Source organism: Leptonychotes weddellii, chromosome 15 (assembly GCF_054177405.1).
Source record: "Leptonychotes weddellii isolate Sample4059 chromosome 15, ASM5417740v2, whole genome shotgun sequence".
Taxonomy (NCBI): domain Eukaryota; kingdom Metazoa; phylum Chordata; class Mammalia; order Carnivora; family Phocidae; genus Leptonychotes; species Leptonychotes weddellii.
Window position 1 is genome coordinate 20,394,861 of NC_138383.1, and position 14,928 is coordinate 20,409,788.

Below are 14,928 nucleotides of genomic sequence, written 5' to 3' on the forward strand. Positions count from 1 at the left end.
CCTTTGAGTTTGTCCCAAATCCATCTCTCTCTCACTGTCCTCTCTGTGCCCAGCCTCCCCTGTCTGTCCATCTGCTGTCTCTGGGGAGGGAGGGAAAAGGGAGGGTCCCATGCCCCGGACCTTGGGCCTCCATCTCCTTGCCATCATTACTCCTGCCTCCAGTATCCTAGTCCTGGCCCCTTTCCAAGCCAGTCCCAGCCTTTAGGACAAGTATGTCCTGGACATTCTAGTCTGAGGGGGGAGGCTTGGGTCTCCCCCTGCCCCCAACACGTGCACACACACCTCTCCTTAAAGGATGCTCATGAAAGGAAGACTGGGCAGGCTCCTTTCCACATCTTTCAGGAACCATCTAAAGGAAACGCCCCTTCCCTCACCTGTTCACACCAGCAGTAGGAAGGAGGAAGGGGACGCATGGCTAGAGATGTTCAGGACCCCTGCTTCCAACCTCTCCTTGGCCTCAAAAAACAGCACCTCACCTGCAGTCATTACCCTTCCAAACGAAGAAGAGCACGAAGCCAGAGCACGAAGCCGGACCCTGCCCTTGCCCCCCAACTTCCTTGGAGCCCCTCCCCCTGCTGCCTCTTCGGTCCCCTAGTTGGGGGGTGGACAGCCCTTCTCATCTCAGCCTGGCGCCTCTTGCCCCGCCTTAGGCCTGCCCGTCCCCCGCTCCCCCGTCCCCCCGCAGTGACCCCCGGTGAGGGCTGGGCAGCCCCAGGCCGGGCGCCCCGTGACCCCGCCGTGCCCCCTCTCCCCTCTCGCAGATCCGGAGCGGAGCAGCCCCCCCATGCTGTCTGCGGACGATGCGGAGTACCCACGGGAGTACCGGACCCTGGGGGGCGGGGGCGGCGCGGGCGGCGGGGGCCGGCGCTTCTCCAACGTGGGGCTGGTGCACACGTCGGAGCGCAGGCACACGGTGATCGCCGCCCAGAGCCTGGAGGCGCTCAGCGGGCTCCAGAAGGCGGACGCCGACCGCAAGCGCGATGCCTTCATGGACCACCTGAAGAACAAGTACCCCCAGCACGCCCTGGCCCTGCGGGGCCAGCAGGACAGGATGCGTGAGCAGGTGAGTGGGGGCCGGCTGTGGGCTGGGGAGGGGTCTGCCCCGTGCTCCCCTGCCCCCGGGGCCCTGATTCGGTGGGGCGTCTGAGGAGAGAGCCTGACAGAGGGGGAGTCAGGGAGTCGCCCTGGTTGGCCTTTTCTGGAGTCTGGGGAGGAAGGGGATGGGGGCTCAGCCTCCTGACCTCTGCCTGCAGTCCCGGAGTTGGGAGCACTGGATGGAGCAGAGAGGCAGAGGGGCGGTTGGACTGGGCTGACGGGCAGGAAGGTTGTCTTGGAGGCCAAAGAAGTGGTGGGGAGGAGGAGGGGACCGTCTTGGGGACTGACTGTTCCCAGCCTGAAGGTCCGTCCCGCCTGGAGCTGAGACTCCCGGGGTGGCCCCTCTGTGACACGGCCCTCTTGGGAGCCTCAGTAGGCTGGATCTGCTGTGCCCCGAGCCCCTGTAAGAACAAGCCCAGAACTCCTGGGGCCTTTACCTCCTCCCTCCCTGTCCCCCCACCCCTGCCAAGACTCGCTGTGTGACTTTGACCTAGACGCTGCCTTGGTTTCTCTCCTGCCATCAGTAAGGCTTACAGAGGAGTCAGGGTGCCTGCTTCTGGACCAGGGCCTGCCTCCTTCTATCTGGGATGGGTTGCTTCCCTTGTAAACCTCTCCCAAATCCTTGGGTTCCTGGATGTACCTCTCCATCCAAGTATGACTTTCTTGTCTGTAGGAAAGTTCTTTCTTGGGACAAGCCTTCTGCCTACAGTCCCACATTGGTGAGATGCCTTGATGGCCTAGGAGACCCAGGCCTTGTCCGCTCGGGGAGAGGCAGAGGAGGGGAGGGTGGTACATCCCATCCACACTATTTCAGTCGGGCCTGGGGGTGTCAGTCCCTGCTCCCACACCTGTCTTGCTCCGTCCCCCTTTCCAGGGGCTGCTGGGTGTGGCTGGGAAAGGGGAAGAGTGTCCCCACTCCTATTGTCACAGCAGGGACAAGGACACATTGGCGTGCTTCCCCCCTGATGTCACCTCCAGTTCTGTCTTACTTTTGCCTTTTCCCAGCTTCCGCGTCCTCCTGGGAGCAGAGTTCTGATTGGAATAAGGGAGAGTTGCAGATGGAGATATGGCCCTCACCCTCAGGGAGCCCCTCTTCTTGGGTTCCTTCTATGTGCTCTGGCTTGGGAGGAGGGGGCAGGGACACTTGTGATCTGGAGGGGGTGAAAGGATGCTTACACTGAAGTAGGAGGGGCACAGTCAGTTGGGAGGGGGTTTAGAGAAGGGAAGACCCAGTAGGCAGGCCTGGTCAGGAAAGGCTTCCTGGAGGAAGAGGTACCTAAACTAGGCTTAGAAGGATGAAAAGGGTCTGAATGGGCATCGAGGAAGAGAATGCTATTTTAGAAGCTGGGATATAAGAGGTGGGCATGGTCCTGAGTCGGTTTGGGGGCAGGTACAGAGGCCCACCTGGCTGGTGCTGAAGGCTCAGGGTGGGAGGCAGTGGGAGATGGGGGGCAGACTGGAAAAGTGGGGCCAGATGGTGGTGGCTAGGAGGGCTGTGGTTGTTTTTGGGTGGTGAATAGGAGGGGGCAATGGGGGGAGGCAGAGGAGGAGAGGAGGAAGAGAGTGTGTTAGGGAGATGAAGGGAAAGGGATGGGGGACTGGAGAGAAGACTGACCAAGGCTTGTTTGCTGACTGGACCGCGGAGCCAAAGACAGAAAACCTCGGTAGCAGGGAGATATCGGTGCCTAGGGGAGAAATAAGGGGGTGGGAAGGAAACATTTGGAGGATGGGAGACAGGAATATGGGAGGTGAGTTTGCAGAGCAGGGAGAACATTCACTGGGATGCCCATTAGGCGCGCCGTATGTACAGCCCAGGACTCTGAAGGGACAACAGCTTCGGGAGGAGATTGAGCGTGCTGATCAAGGCAGAATGGCAGTGGGACCCAGGGCATAAGCGGGGCCACCGGGGCATCGGTGGGGCCACCAGGCAGAATGGAGTCTGACTGGGGAGAAGGCCATGACAGTGGTAAGGAGGAGCCAGGAACATTCTCTCCCATCATGAGGAAGAGGAGAAAGGCCCAGGAGGAGGATGACCTGCACTTCAGAAGTCAGCCCGAGGTGAGGGGGAGAGAGAGAGAAAGAGCCATCGGGACTGGCTGGGATCTGTGGGTCCAGAGGATACCCTTCATCTCTCGTGGTGTGGCGAGGTAATGGCCCGTTTCAGGGGTTGAGGAAATTGGAGGTGGCGAGAGAGCACGACCTGGGGCGCAGATCGGTCTGGGAGGTTTGGCCATAAAAAGATGAAGACAGCGGGGGTGATGGCCTCAGGGGGCAGCAGGCCTGAGAGGGGAGGTGTGGGTGCGTTGGAGGGCCTCAGAAGTGTCTGGCATGGTCCCCTGCACAGATAGACACTCAGCAAATACTTAGTAGATGAGTCAAAGCACAGCAATTCGCTCACAAATTCATTCCTTTGTTCATTCACTCATTCATTCCCTCCGTTAAGAGTGTGAGTGGGTAGGACCTACAGCGGTTCCCTGGCCGGGGAGGGCCCGGCGCCTAAGGGTAGTGCCGGCTGGGTGAATGGCAGTGGAATGAATGAAGATGAATGAATTTGGGGATGCCGAGGGGGGCAAGGGCCTCGGGGGGGGAAAAGGTCCTGGGGAATCAGGAGGTGATGGGTTTCAAGCCTTACGTGTGGTGTGGCCCCGGGGTGGGAGTTGACAGGGAAGAAGGGGGGGCTGTCACTGCAAAGGCACAGGGAGGTGAGGACCCCTGCGGAATGGTTCCCGTCTCTGTGAGGTAGGAGGTGACATCTTCAGAGCGGAGGGAATGAGGAGCTGGAAGAGCAGACAGGTGAGGAACGGCTCGCTGGCAAAGTGCACAGGGAGCCTGTCAAGAAGTGAAGAAAAGGAATTCAGGAGTATCTGATGGAGGAGGCCTTCTCCTGGGCTCAGAGAGCCCCCCAGTCGGACAGAAGAGAAACATCCAGAAAGAGACCAGGGGCTCTCGTTAGAGATCCAGCCTCGGGAAGGGACTAGCGAGTGTTGCAGGTCCCTCTGGGGTGTGAGCTCTGTGCCAAAGCTTGTCCCAGGAATGTCCCTCCCCGCCCCATCACAGTCCCCCAGCGGCTCCTGCCCGCTCCCCCTAATGGGGTGTCCCCCCCTTCGCACACACAGGTTGGCGGCTGGACCGTGGACCCCGTGTGCCTCCTCAGCTCCCTCTGCTCCCACCTCCATGGCGACTCCGCCCCGTCCGGGGCTGGCCAGCCGGCCCAGGTGAGTCACCCACTGCCCCCAGGCCCCCCAAGCCCCTGGCAGAGTTTGGCTTTGGGGAAGACATTTTTTTTGGAGGGGGGAATATCTAGGATTTTAATTTTGCATCCCTTTCTCTTATGTAAGAGCCCCCCCCCGCCCCCGGTTCCAGGAGACTCCTATGCCCTGTACTCTCCCCGATTGTCTGATTCCTACCACTGCCTCCACAAAGGTTTGGCTTTGGGGAAGGAATTTTTTGAGGGGGAATCCTCAGGTTTTGAAAAAAAATTTTTTTTGGATTCTTTTCTCCTTTAAACAGGAGTACCTACCCCACCGTCATCCCATCGGTTTTCAGGAGACTCTTATGCTCTGTACTCCGTTCCCACCCCCACCGTAGGCCACCTCACTCCCATACCCCCCACCTCACGCTACCTTTCCATCTCTGAGCCGACCCAGCCTTCCCCTGAGGTCTTACCATCAGGAAGTTCTTCACAATGTCTATCACCCTTCTTGGTATGTTCAAGGCTTAGTTTCCAATTTGTAGAGGACTTTGGCATCTAGCCATTTGTTCTGAATTTGTTCCTTGATTCCTCATCAAGCCTCAGTTTCCCCTGATGGGAAGACGGATCTCAGCTTAGACAGGGGCACGCTTAGGCAAGGCTTGGGCTCCCAGCTCAGGCCTGGACATTGCCATGGGAGAAAAATAGGCATCTGGGGCCCCAACAGGGAGGAAGGAAAAGGGAGTCTGAGTTGCAGCCCGGGAGGGGGCAGACCCTGAGGGGGGCCTTGGATTGAGGGTGTCCAGCTGTAGGAGGCAGACGAGATGTAGAAACGGGGAATCCAAGGGGTAGCATGGGTACCAGCTTCACTTCCTCACACACCCTCCTGCCCCTGGAGACAGGCAAGGCTTGACTTTTTCAAGGAGAATTAGAAGGAAAGACGTGACAGCCTAGGAGAGGACAAGGCTCCAGAGCACGGTCGTTTTAGCGGAGCGTAACTCAAGTCTGGCAACAGATTGGCACGCTTGGCATCACCCACAGGGCATTCCGCCCACTTCCCTTCCTGGCTTTCAGCCCCATCTTGACTGCACTTTGGGGAACAAAGATGTGTCTGCCCCCCAGGGCTGGACGGCAAATGGGACAGACTTGTCCTGAGTGGCCAAGTGCACGTGGAGACCAAAACAGGGCTGTGAGGGGGATGGTGATGGGGCAGCAGACAGGTGTGATGTGCCTGGGGCATACGGAGGCCCTCTCCAGATGATGTGTCTTGGCACTAGATATGGTTGCGGTGACGGAAAGGCGTGAGGATGAGCTTGGTGAGCTCAGTTGTCCCAGGTCATGGGGCTCTAGGCCTGTTTGCATCTGGGATTTGCCCTGTTGGGAGAAATTCCTTATGAGTGTGAGGAGACCCTGGCCCCAGGGCTTTGTGATTACAGAGGAAAGTGGCCGTTCATAGGATTTTGTCATCACTCGCTGCTTGGTGCTTATCACACTTCTCCATGGCTGAGTCTGAGGCTCCTTTATGTAAAGTGCAGGATCAGAGAGGGTCAGCAAATGCCAGAGTTGCACAGCAGAGCAGGATCAGAGGCCATCAGGGAAGCTCAGGCATCCTAGGCCTCCCGGACTCGGCTGGGAACTGAGTCACAGGAGAGCTGAGGAGGGGGGCGGTGGCCCCTGAGACCCTGATGGGGAGAGGCCATGATCTCAGAGGGTGACAGGTCGGGAGACAGGACACTCTCCTCCCCCCCACCCCCCAGCCTAGGCCAGACCTTTGGGAGTGGGAGGCTGAAGAGGACCCTGGGAGAGGACCAGAGGCTAGATTCCAAGCCGCAGCCCCTCCCCCCGCTTCCAGCAGGCGGCCTAACCTCCCCCCCTCCTTCTGCAACCCGAGTCCCGGGCGGCGGGCCGGCGTATCGGGTGACCGCGGCGACGCAGCCACCAGCCTCCGCTGATCCTCGGCGGGGCTGCGCCGGCGGGGCCGCGCCGGGGGAGGGGGCCGGAGAGGGGATGTGCTCGGCGGCGCGCCGCGCAGCGCCAGGTGGAGTCGCGGTTACCGGGGCGACCGGGGCCCGGGCCGGCTCGGCGGCGGCGGCTCTCGCACTGCAGCAAAGGGCACCGGCGACGGCTGCGGAGGCGGCCGGGGGAGGGGAGAGCCGGGGCGGGTGGGAGTAGGGGGCCGCCCTCCCTCTCCCGCCCGACGCGGGACCTGGGGCTGGGGGCCCCCCGCGCGTACACCTGTGGCCGCAGGTAAGGACGAGCGGCGGCGGGAGCCGGGGCCGCCGCCTGGGGTTCCGCGGGCGGCGGGGCACGGAGATGGGGGCCAGCTCCGCGGCTCGGAGGGGCGGTCCGGGGGTGGGAGGCGCGCAGGCCGTTGCGGTTCCCGGTCCCCGAGAAACGCCCCCTCCCCTCCCCCCACCGCGTTCGCCGCCTTCCGCGTGGGCCGCCCCCCCAAAATGCGGCGGGCGCCCCCTCCCCCAACCTCGGAAAGTCGTGACCTTCTTGGGGTGCGCCCTTGCCCCCCGGCGCCGCGCAGGTCCCGCAGCGCCCCCCCCCCCCACGCGCTCTGCATTGGGGAGGGGTAGGAGGTGAGGGTGTCGCTGGGCACCCCTGAGGGGAGGGTCGTGCACGTGCGTCGTGGTGAGAGGCTGGCCACGCGGGGGCACGTTAGGTAGCCCCAGCCTGGGGGGGCGGCTGTTTACGTGGACGCGTGTTCACAGGAGTTGAGAGGTGGGTGTGTGCGCCGGGGCACGCGGAGCCGGGGGGGGGGGGGGGGGGATTCAGGAGCCGGAGGTGCGACCGATTTGGTGGTCCTCCCTCCCTCGAGGATGCGTCGTCGGGGCTCGAGGTCAAGGAGGGGTCACGCCACTCACCTAGCCAGCTGGGGACGTTTGCCCGAGGAGGGGAGAGACCTCGGCTGGCCTGCGCTCGGATTCCCGGAGGGGGGGGGGGGCACAGCCCCGCCCCTCCCAGGGCTCGTCGGGGAGAAAAGGATCAGCTGCAAGGGGAGGGAAGAACCCCACTAAGGGCGCTTAGGGTGGGGAAGGGCGGGGGTTAACTCCTCAGCCCCAGAGGGAAGATGCTATTTCCTCTTCTCACCAGGGAGTTTGAGGACTCCCTGGCCTTGCTTTCTTGGGTCTCTGGGAAGCTCCCACTCCCTCATTTCTGAAAGCCTGGTCCCTAGAGAGTGAATGGTTGGCTTCCAATTCGAATCCTTTAGAACACCTCTCATTTTGTCCCCCTGCTCCTGTAAGACTCTTTCCTACAAGTGATTACCCTTGGCAAGGGCTCTCCCATTCAAACTTTTCTTCCACGTTCCCATGGTCCTCTGGGAAGGGGAGACCCCTCCCTGAGTATGGGGGAGGGTATCGGAGGTGTTTGCTGGGGGTGAGCGGCCAGACCTCTCTTGGGCCCTTCCTGCCCTTTGCCCTCCTTTCAGGGGGTTTCTGGTGCTGGGAAACTCCCAGGGAAAAGGCCCAGAAGGCTGAGCGGTGCTGGGTTCCAGGGGATGGCGGGAGCCGTGCCAGAGAAGAGTATTCAGAGACATACCCCTCCTCCTATGGGCTGGGCCTATTTTTCTTTGCATTCATTCATGGTCAAATATTTGTTGAGGGCCTACTACATACCCAGGCATTTTGTTAGGTACACGGGAGGAACAGACAACCAGGAAAAGGGTGAGGAGGTTGGATGGGGAGAACCTCATCTTAGCAAACGGGGAGGAACCCTCTGCTCTCAGTGACCCAAGGCTGTCCCTTGGGTTTAACACCCTGGAAAGAGACAGACAGAGGTTGGACGGCATTCCTAATGACTTCTCCCGACACTGTCATCTCCCCCCCTCCCCCCCTCCCCCCCTCCCAAGGACACTGAGTTGCCAGGAGACTATGTGTCTTATTCCTGGTGGGACTAACATAAAAGGAGATCTTTCCTCCCCCTTTCCAGAGAGGCCAGAGGGGCTAGGATCTACTCAGTGCGCTCTACGGGCCAGAGCCCAGCCCAAAGTCTCAGAAGTCTGATCTCAGCCTCACCCCGTTTGTCAAGCACAAATGCAGCTACTCTTCCACTGTTACCCTCTAGGGGGGTTTGCCTGGCTTTCTGGTGGCACTGAGGCTACCCAGTCCTCTCCCCTGTCCCCAGCTAGTGACCCCTTCCTTCCGGGGCTGACCGTCCCATGGATGTGCCCAGCCTCGGAAGTCAGAGGCAGGCCCAGGCTCAGGGCACAGCTAGCGTGGCTGTGGCCAGGTCCCCGAGGCCCGGTGGCTTCAGCCATCTGCACATCCTGAGTCCGATGTATTGACACTGGGGGCTGGGTGGGGTGGGGGATCTTCTGCCTCTTGAATCAGGAGTTAACCTATCCAACGCCTGATGTCCGGGGTATCATCGGCATGGGACGGTTGTTGTCGCTGAGATGTCCAGAGGCACTATGACCTGGCTAGTGGAGGGAAGGAGGGATGAGACTTTCTCTTTGTGTGTATACTGTGCGGGTACTGTTTTGTGTTTCTGCAGCTGGTGTGTGTGTGTGTGTGTGTGTGTGTGTGTGTACTATGTGTGAATGGGATCTATGTCTCTATGGGTTTCTGTGACTCTGGGGGAGGCTAGGGCGTGTGGGAATGGTACCTGCATTTCTGTGAGCAGAGTAGGAGTGTATGTGAGCAAGTCAGGGTCCGGTGGGGGATGCGTGTTCGTGCATGAGCGGGGCTGGTCTCTGTATGAAACTCTCTGTCTCTGAGTTTCTGGGGTTGTTTCTGACCATGGAGGGCTTCTCTCCAAGTGCTTCGGTCCCTTTGTGCGTGTGTTTTTGTCGCTCTGGGTGGTACCTCTGGCGATGTCCTTATCTGAGGGTGTCTGAGAGTCTGCGCTTGGCTCGGTGAGGGGCCTGCGTGCTCCGGGGCGCTGGAGCGGCCTTCTCTGCAGAGCCAGCCATCACTGCCAGGGCTGCAGACACGAGTCTCATCAGAAACCTTCCCGTGCCCTGTGCCTGGCTCTGTTGGCCCCCACCCCCACCCGCGTGTCCACTCCTTCTGCTCCCCCTCCCCGTCCCAAGGCCACAGACAGCTGTGACTAGGGCCCGCTACTCCAGCCTCTTGCCTCCCCTCCCCTCGGCCCCTGTGGGCATCCCCTGGCACCCATGGGGGTGGCATGTGTCCATAGATTGTTCTAGGCATTGGCTGGGGTACAGATGTTGTTGTCCCCTTCCCTTGCTTGGCATGTGACTATCTTTTGTGTCTTTTGGAGCCAATGGCGGTGGGGGGGGGGGAGCGGGGAGTGGGGGAGGAGGTGAGAATTGTAGCTCAGATGGGGAAGGCCCTGGTGAGCCAACCTCTTCATCCCAGCCCAAACCTGGCATCACCTCCACCCTAAAGGTCTAACTCAAGTAAAGCCTCCATCCCAGCAGGGCCCCTCGACTCAGCCCCTGTCCAACTCCTCTCTGCCATGAAAGCATTCAGGTGGCACAGGATACCCCTCTGTGATGTCCTTCCCCTATCAGGGACCCTCAGCATCCCTCTTCTCTGCCAGTGGCTCTGAGGCCTGGGAATTTTGTCTGCTTGTGCCAGGCACCCCAGTGCCAGGCCATCTGCTGCCTCTGTCTTCCTGCTGAGGCAGGCACCGGTCAGCAGGGTGCCCTCAGCTTGGCCAAGAACCAGCCCAGCCTCTGGGCCTCCTTCCTTGTCCTTAGCCATCTGCAAGGGCCTTCTGGTCTCTCGGGAAGACAGGGTGACCCTAGGTTATTGTGAATGAGGAGGAACCTGAAGTCCCCTACTCTGGGGGTACAAGGAGTCTTCCTCTCTCTCTATCTGGCTCTAGGACATTGCCCACATTCCCAGTCTCTACAGCTCCTCTTGCTTCCCTTGGCTCCCCATTCATTGCCCAGTACTGTGAAGCGACTGGTACCTGTCCACTGGACTCTGTAATTCCAGTCCATTGTGGTACACGGGCCTCCCCGCCCTGGCCTTGGCCGCCAGCCTCCCTCTTCCACTCCCTGTCGTATCAACCCCCCTGGACTCCAGTTCTGACCCCACTGTGCTCCACTCAGATGCTTTCTGCCTGTCCACCGAAGCCCACTCAGCTGGCCCCAGCCCCTCTTTGCAGCCCAATCTGCTGCTTTCCCAGACCCTGCTCCCCAGCCAGACTGGACTAGCGAGTACTCCCTCAACACACTCTGCCTGCCTGCCCCTGGGCACTTGCCCATACCGTCCCCCCTGCTCAGCACACCTTACGTCCCAATCTCCAGCTGCCCATTTTTCAAGGCCCAGCTCAAATGTCACCTCTTCCGGGAAGTTTCCCCTGGCCCATCGCAACCAGATGCCACTTCTCTGACCCCGCAGCTCTGATTCATCTCTGCCTGTGTCTCATGGGTTCCCTATATCATGGTCTTCGGCACCTTTCCTACCCGTGATTCTCTGAGTTACCGTGACTAGAATGCGTGGCTTGTGAACATCTGGAAGGGCTCTCCCTTGTCCCCGCCAGTGAGCCTGGAGCCTGCCCAGGGCTGGCTTGGGTCTCAGGAGAGGACGGGATGTACCAGGCACTGTTTCTTTCTTGTTCCTGGGAGGGCAGAGGGCCCTGGTCCCAGGGCTGAACTCAGAGGGTCTCTAACCCACCTCCGCCCCTGCTCTCCCCTCCCAGCCCCCCGCGTAACCATGTCTTCTCTTGTTCCCATCAGCAGCCAAACTACTGGAGCTTCAAGGTCAGTGCGTGTTCTTCTGCTTCCGTGACAACTGCATGTGCTCTCCCGCCCCTGGCCCTCCCTGCACATGCTTTGCGCAGGGGTGTGCGTCTGCACGGAACCTTCTGGTGGGGGCGGCGGGCCTGGGGCTGCTGCTTTGAGAGAGTCTGGGCTCGCCTGCCAGGGGCTTGTGGATCCAGAGTGGGAGTTTGGCCCACCCCCGCGGGGGATCTGGGCTGGGGGTACTTAGGCTTTCCCACGCTGGGAGGGGCATTTTGGAATGAGGGAGGCTGCCTGACATTTCCCCCCACCTGAGACACTGCTGGCTCTGAGGCGGGGACCTGAACCCCATGATCTGCTGGAGGGCCCTCTTCTCTGGACTCAGCCTTCATCTGCCAGCGAGGTCTTGTGTCTCTGATGGGCCCCTCGTCCCTTTCTTACTTGGCACTATGGGGTCAGTGCCAGGCAAGAGCCTCACAGCCCTGCACTCCAGACCCGTTGCCCACGTGGAGGGCTGAGCTCAGGGATGAGCGCCCTCCTGCCTCCCCTGGACAGTTTGGACTATCCACAGCGGGAGAGCTCTCTGCCCCCTCCAAGGGCATCCTGCTGAGTCCTGGCGGAGCACCCTCAGGTGCCTCCTCCACTGTCTCTGGCACCCAGGCCCAGAACGGAGCCAAATTAGGCTGCCGCTTGTGTCCCAGAGTCTCCGGCCCTCCAACTCCCAGGCATCGTGACAGGGGGTGGGAGGCATCCATCCCCAACTCCCCAGGTGTCGTCCTGCTCCAAGCATCTTATTTGCGAGCATGCTCCCAGAGAGAAGTCCTTGCATCAGAGAAATCACAGAATCATAAACTCATGACGTCAGGCACACAACATTTTTGGAGGAAGCAATAGAATGTAACGGTTCGATGCATGGGGCTGAGAGCCTGGTGGTGAATTCCAAGTCTGCTACTAACTAGCTGGGGGACCTGGGGCAAATTGCATAATCCCCTGGGCCTCAGTTTCTCCTCTGTAAAATGGAACAACAATATCTGCATCACAGAGTTGTTATAAAGATAGAAGAGAGGAGATACTGCACATCCTAAACACAGTGCGTGGCTCATGGCGAGCCTTACCTGGTAGCTTACCTCAGTAGCTGTTAGAAGCCGCTGACTTGATTCCCAAATCAGAATCACCTTGGGAACTTGTCAGAAATCTTGAACCCCAGGCCCCAACCCCCCAGAGATTTGGATTCAGTGAATGTGGGGTTCTGGAAAGAATGTTTTTAAAAGCTCCCGAGTGATTCTGTCCCATTCTGTGGACTGCCTTTGGGAACCTCAGATCCTCGCCTGACTGTCCCCACTCAAGGTTCCCTCTGCCTGATCTCTGGCCAGGAGTCATCGGCTCCTTGCTGGAATACCTCCGGGGCCAGGTGCGCCCTGCCTCCCCCAGCAACCCCCTCCTAGCTTTGGAGAGCTCTGCTTGGATTACCGTTTTATGCTCTTGCCATCTCCCTCGTAGACAGGAAGTCCTGGATGTCTCACTTTTTTCTGCCTTGTTGACTCAGCCCAGGACTGAAGAGAAGTGCTAATGGGCTTTCTCTCTTCTCAAGGGGGTTTTCTACAAAGGCTGTGAGAATGGAAAGGTGCGCAGAGGGCCAGGATGGAGAGCAGAACTATCGGGGCAGGGAATGTGGGCATCTCTTCTCCCCGAGGTGGCCTGGACAGGGTCTTGCCTTCTCTGCAGTCAGCAGCCCTGAGGATCCCTGCCCCCACTTCATTCTGGCCCCTGTTCCGTCTTCTTCCTGGCACCTCACTTGTGTCCCCCGGCTCTGTGGCCACCCCCTTCGTTCCTGGCTAGCGTGCCAGAATTCTGTAGCCCCTCATCCACATCAGCCTGGCAACCACTGGCCTTCCAGTTGCCTGGCAACCTCACTGACCACCAGACCAGACCTGGTTCGACACACTGCTCCAGGGCCGAGGGTGAAAGAGGCTGGCCCTGGTGATCAGTCTACAGCAAAGTCTACAGGGTCCAAAGTCTGGGCACAGGCACCCCCCATGTGGGTCTCGTTCCTACGCTGCCTCCCTCCTCCCCAGACCCATACCCACTCACTGGTCAAGGCATTGTGCCGGAGACTGGACACCCCCTGAGGTCTCTAAATCTGACCTTCTGCATCCCCAAGCCTTGGAGACCACGTTGGGGACAGCTGGGCACATTGCCCATCAGAGGAAGATGCTCTCTCTTTTCCAGAGTGCTCATCCAATTGGAACGTTGAATTGAGTTAATATGAAGATGGAGAGTAATTAGGAGCCAATCAGGATTTGGGGAAGGAGGGCGCTGATTCCTTTACAGAGATACTTTTACTTTTTTTCTAATTATAAAAATAATATATTCTGATTGTGCAAAATTCCCCCAGAAGAGAAATGTATAAAAGAGAAAGCTCTGTCTCAACCCCGACTTAACCAATGTTAATAGTTTTGAGTCATTTGTTGTTAAAAATAGGCAACTTATTTTATAGAAAAGTACAATTAGGCAACATGATTTTTTTCTTGATAATATATGTATATATAATCCATATAAGTATCTATTGTACATAACATGGAATGTACATAACACAGATCTGACTTATTATCTTCTCCCTTGAATAAAAGTTTCTGACGCACCCGAGTTTAAGGGAAGGGGCTGGGGCAGAATGGCAGGAACTGAGGTGCTGAGTGATAGCCCCAGCCTTCAGCCAAAAGAGCCATGTAGGCTCTTACATGGCGACCCCTCCCTCAAGGAGAGAGTGATCAAGCTGTCCCTGGGGCAGGGGACAGTCACTGGGTGACACCCTTCCCTAGCCCCAGCCAGATACTACCTTCAGGGCAAGGGGCTGCCATGCTGGGTCCCGGGGAGGCCTTTCTAGGAGGCAAGCCAGGCTGGTTGGCTGCGCGGCGGCACGTGCCCTGTGGGGAGGGGCTGAGGTCAGGCACATACGTTGTGTGCTCAGGTGGATCCTACCAGGCTTAGCATGTGCATTGCATGTAGTAGGCAGAGTCTGTTTGAAACTAGCTTCGGGATGATTCTCCCAGGCACCCTAAGTCAAGGACATTGTGCTCCTCTCTGAGGACCCATACCTCCCAGAGCTGGGAACCTGGGGCCCCTAGTTCTCTTTGCTTCCTCCCTGGGCCTGCTTCCTGCCCCCACCCAAACCTCTGAACTCCAGGAAGGGTAAATTCACCACTCACAAACCCGCCGCTTAATTAATGTCTGGAACTAATGCCCCAATTTGCTCAACGATTCTGCTGCTCACCTCAGTGACAAATTTGTGTTGTTGTTGTTGTTCTTTGGAAGCTTAAAATAGCAGGCGTGCCCTGGCTCCCGCTCAGATGGTTTCTTGTCTGGCTTCCCAGGGTGCCTGAGTCCTTTGCCCACTGCTTACCTGCTGGGTGTCCCAGGGAGGCCAAGGCCCTAGGGGGTTGGGGAACTCTCCTGTAGCCACACAGCGAGTCTGGAATGCAGGAGACCCTTGTGTGTGTGTGTGTGTGTGTGTGTGTGTGTGTGTGTGTGTGTGTGTTTCACTGGCTGGCAGGGGCTCCCCGGGCCTGGATGGGGGACATGGGCAGAGCCAAGGGGCTCGTGTTTGATTCCTCTCATCCTGCCCTGCCCCCGCAGACCCGCAGCTCGCGCCACACTCAGGGAGCCCAGCCCGGGCTGGCAGACCAGGCAGCCAAGCTGTCATACGCCTCGGCTGAGTCGCTGGAGACCATGTCGGAGGCGGAGCTGCCCCTGGGCTTCAGTAGGATGAACCGCTTCCGACAGAGCCTGCCCCTCTCCCGCTCTGCCAGCCAGACCAAGCTGCGCTCGCCAGGTACTGCTGGCCCCGCCCACCCTCCTCCTGGCCACTGGCTCCTCCCTCTGCCTTGCTCACCCCACAGCCCGTTTCACCCGCTTCACCACTCCAGCTCTCCTTGACCAAACCCCTGGCTCCCTTCCCCACGGTCCCACCTCCCTGCCCCTCAGC

General features: G+C 59.2%; 1 protein-coding gene across 5 annotated transcripts in view; it reads left to right on the forward strand.

Moving 5' to 3' along the window:
• Positions 1-14,928, forward strand: part of SRCIN1 (SRC kinase signaling inhibitor 1) — a 66,999-nt gene that overhangs the window by 23,700 nt on the left and 28,371 nt on the right. Inside the window, exons 3-6 of one of the 5 annotated variants that reach the window (XM_081805101.1) lie at positions 762-1,063; positions 4,212-4,310; positions 10,944-10,967; positions 14,580-14,775. In XM_081805101.1, the coding sequence (XP_081661227.1) occupies positions 762-1,063; positions 4,212-4,310; positions 10,944-10,967; positions 14,580-14,775 (621 nt within the window). Of the gene's footprint in view, positions 1-761; positions 1,064-4,211; positions 4,311-6,327; positions 6,533-10,943; positions 10,968-14,579; positions 14,776-14,928 lie in introns of those variants that run through there. The other 4 variants (XM_081805102.1, XM_081805103.1, XM_081805099.1 and 1 more) reach the window with 4 other exon arrangements.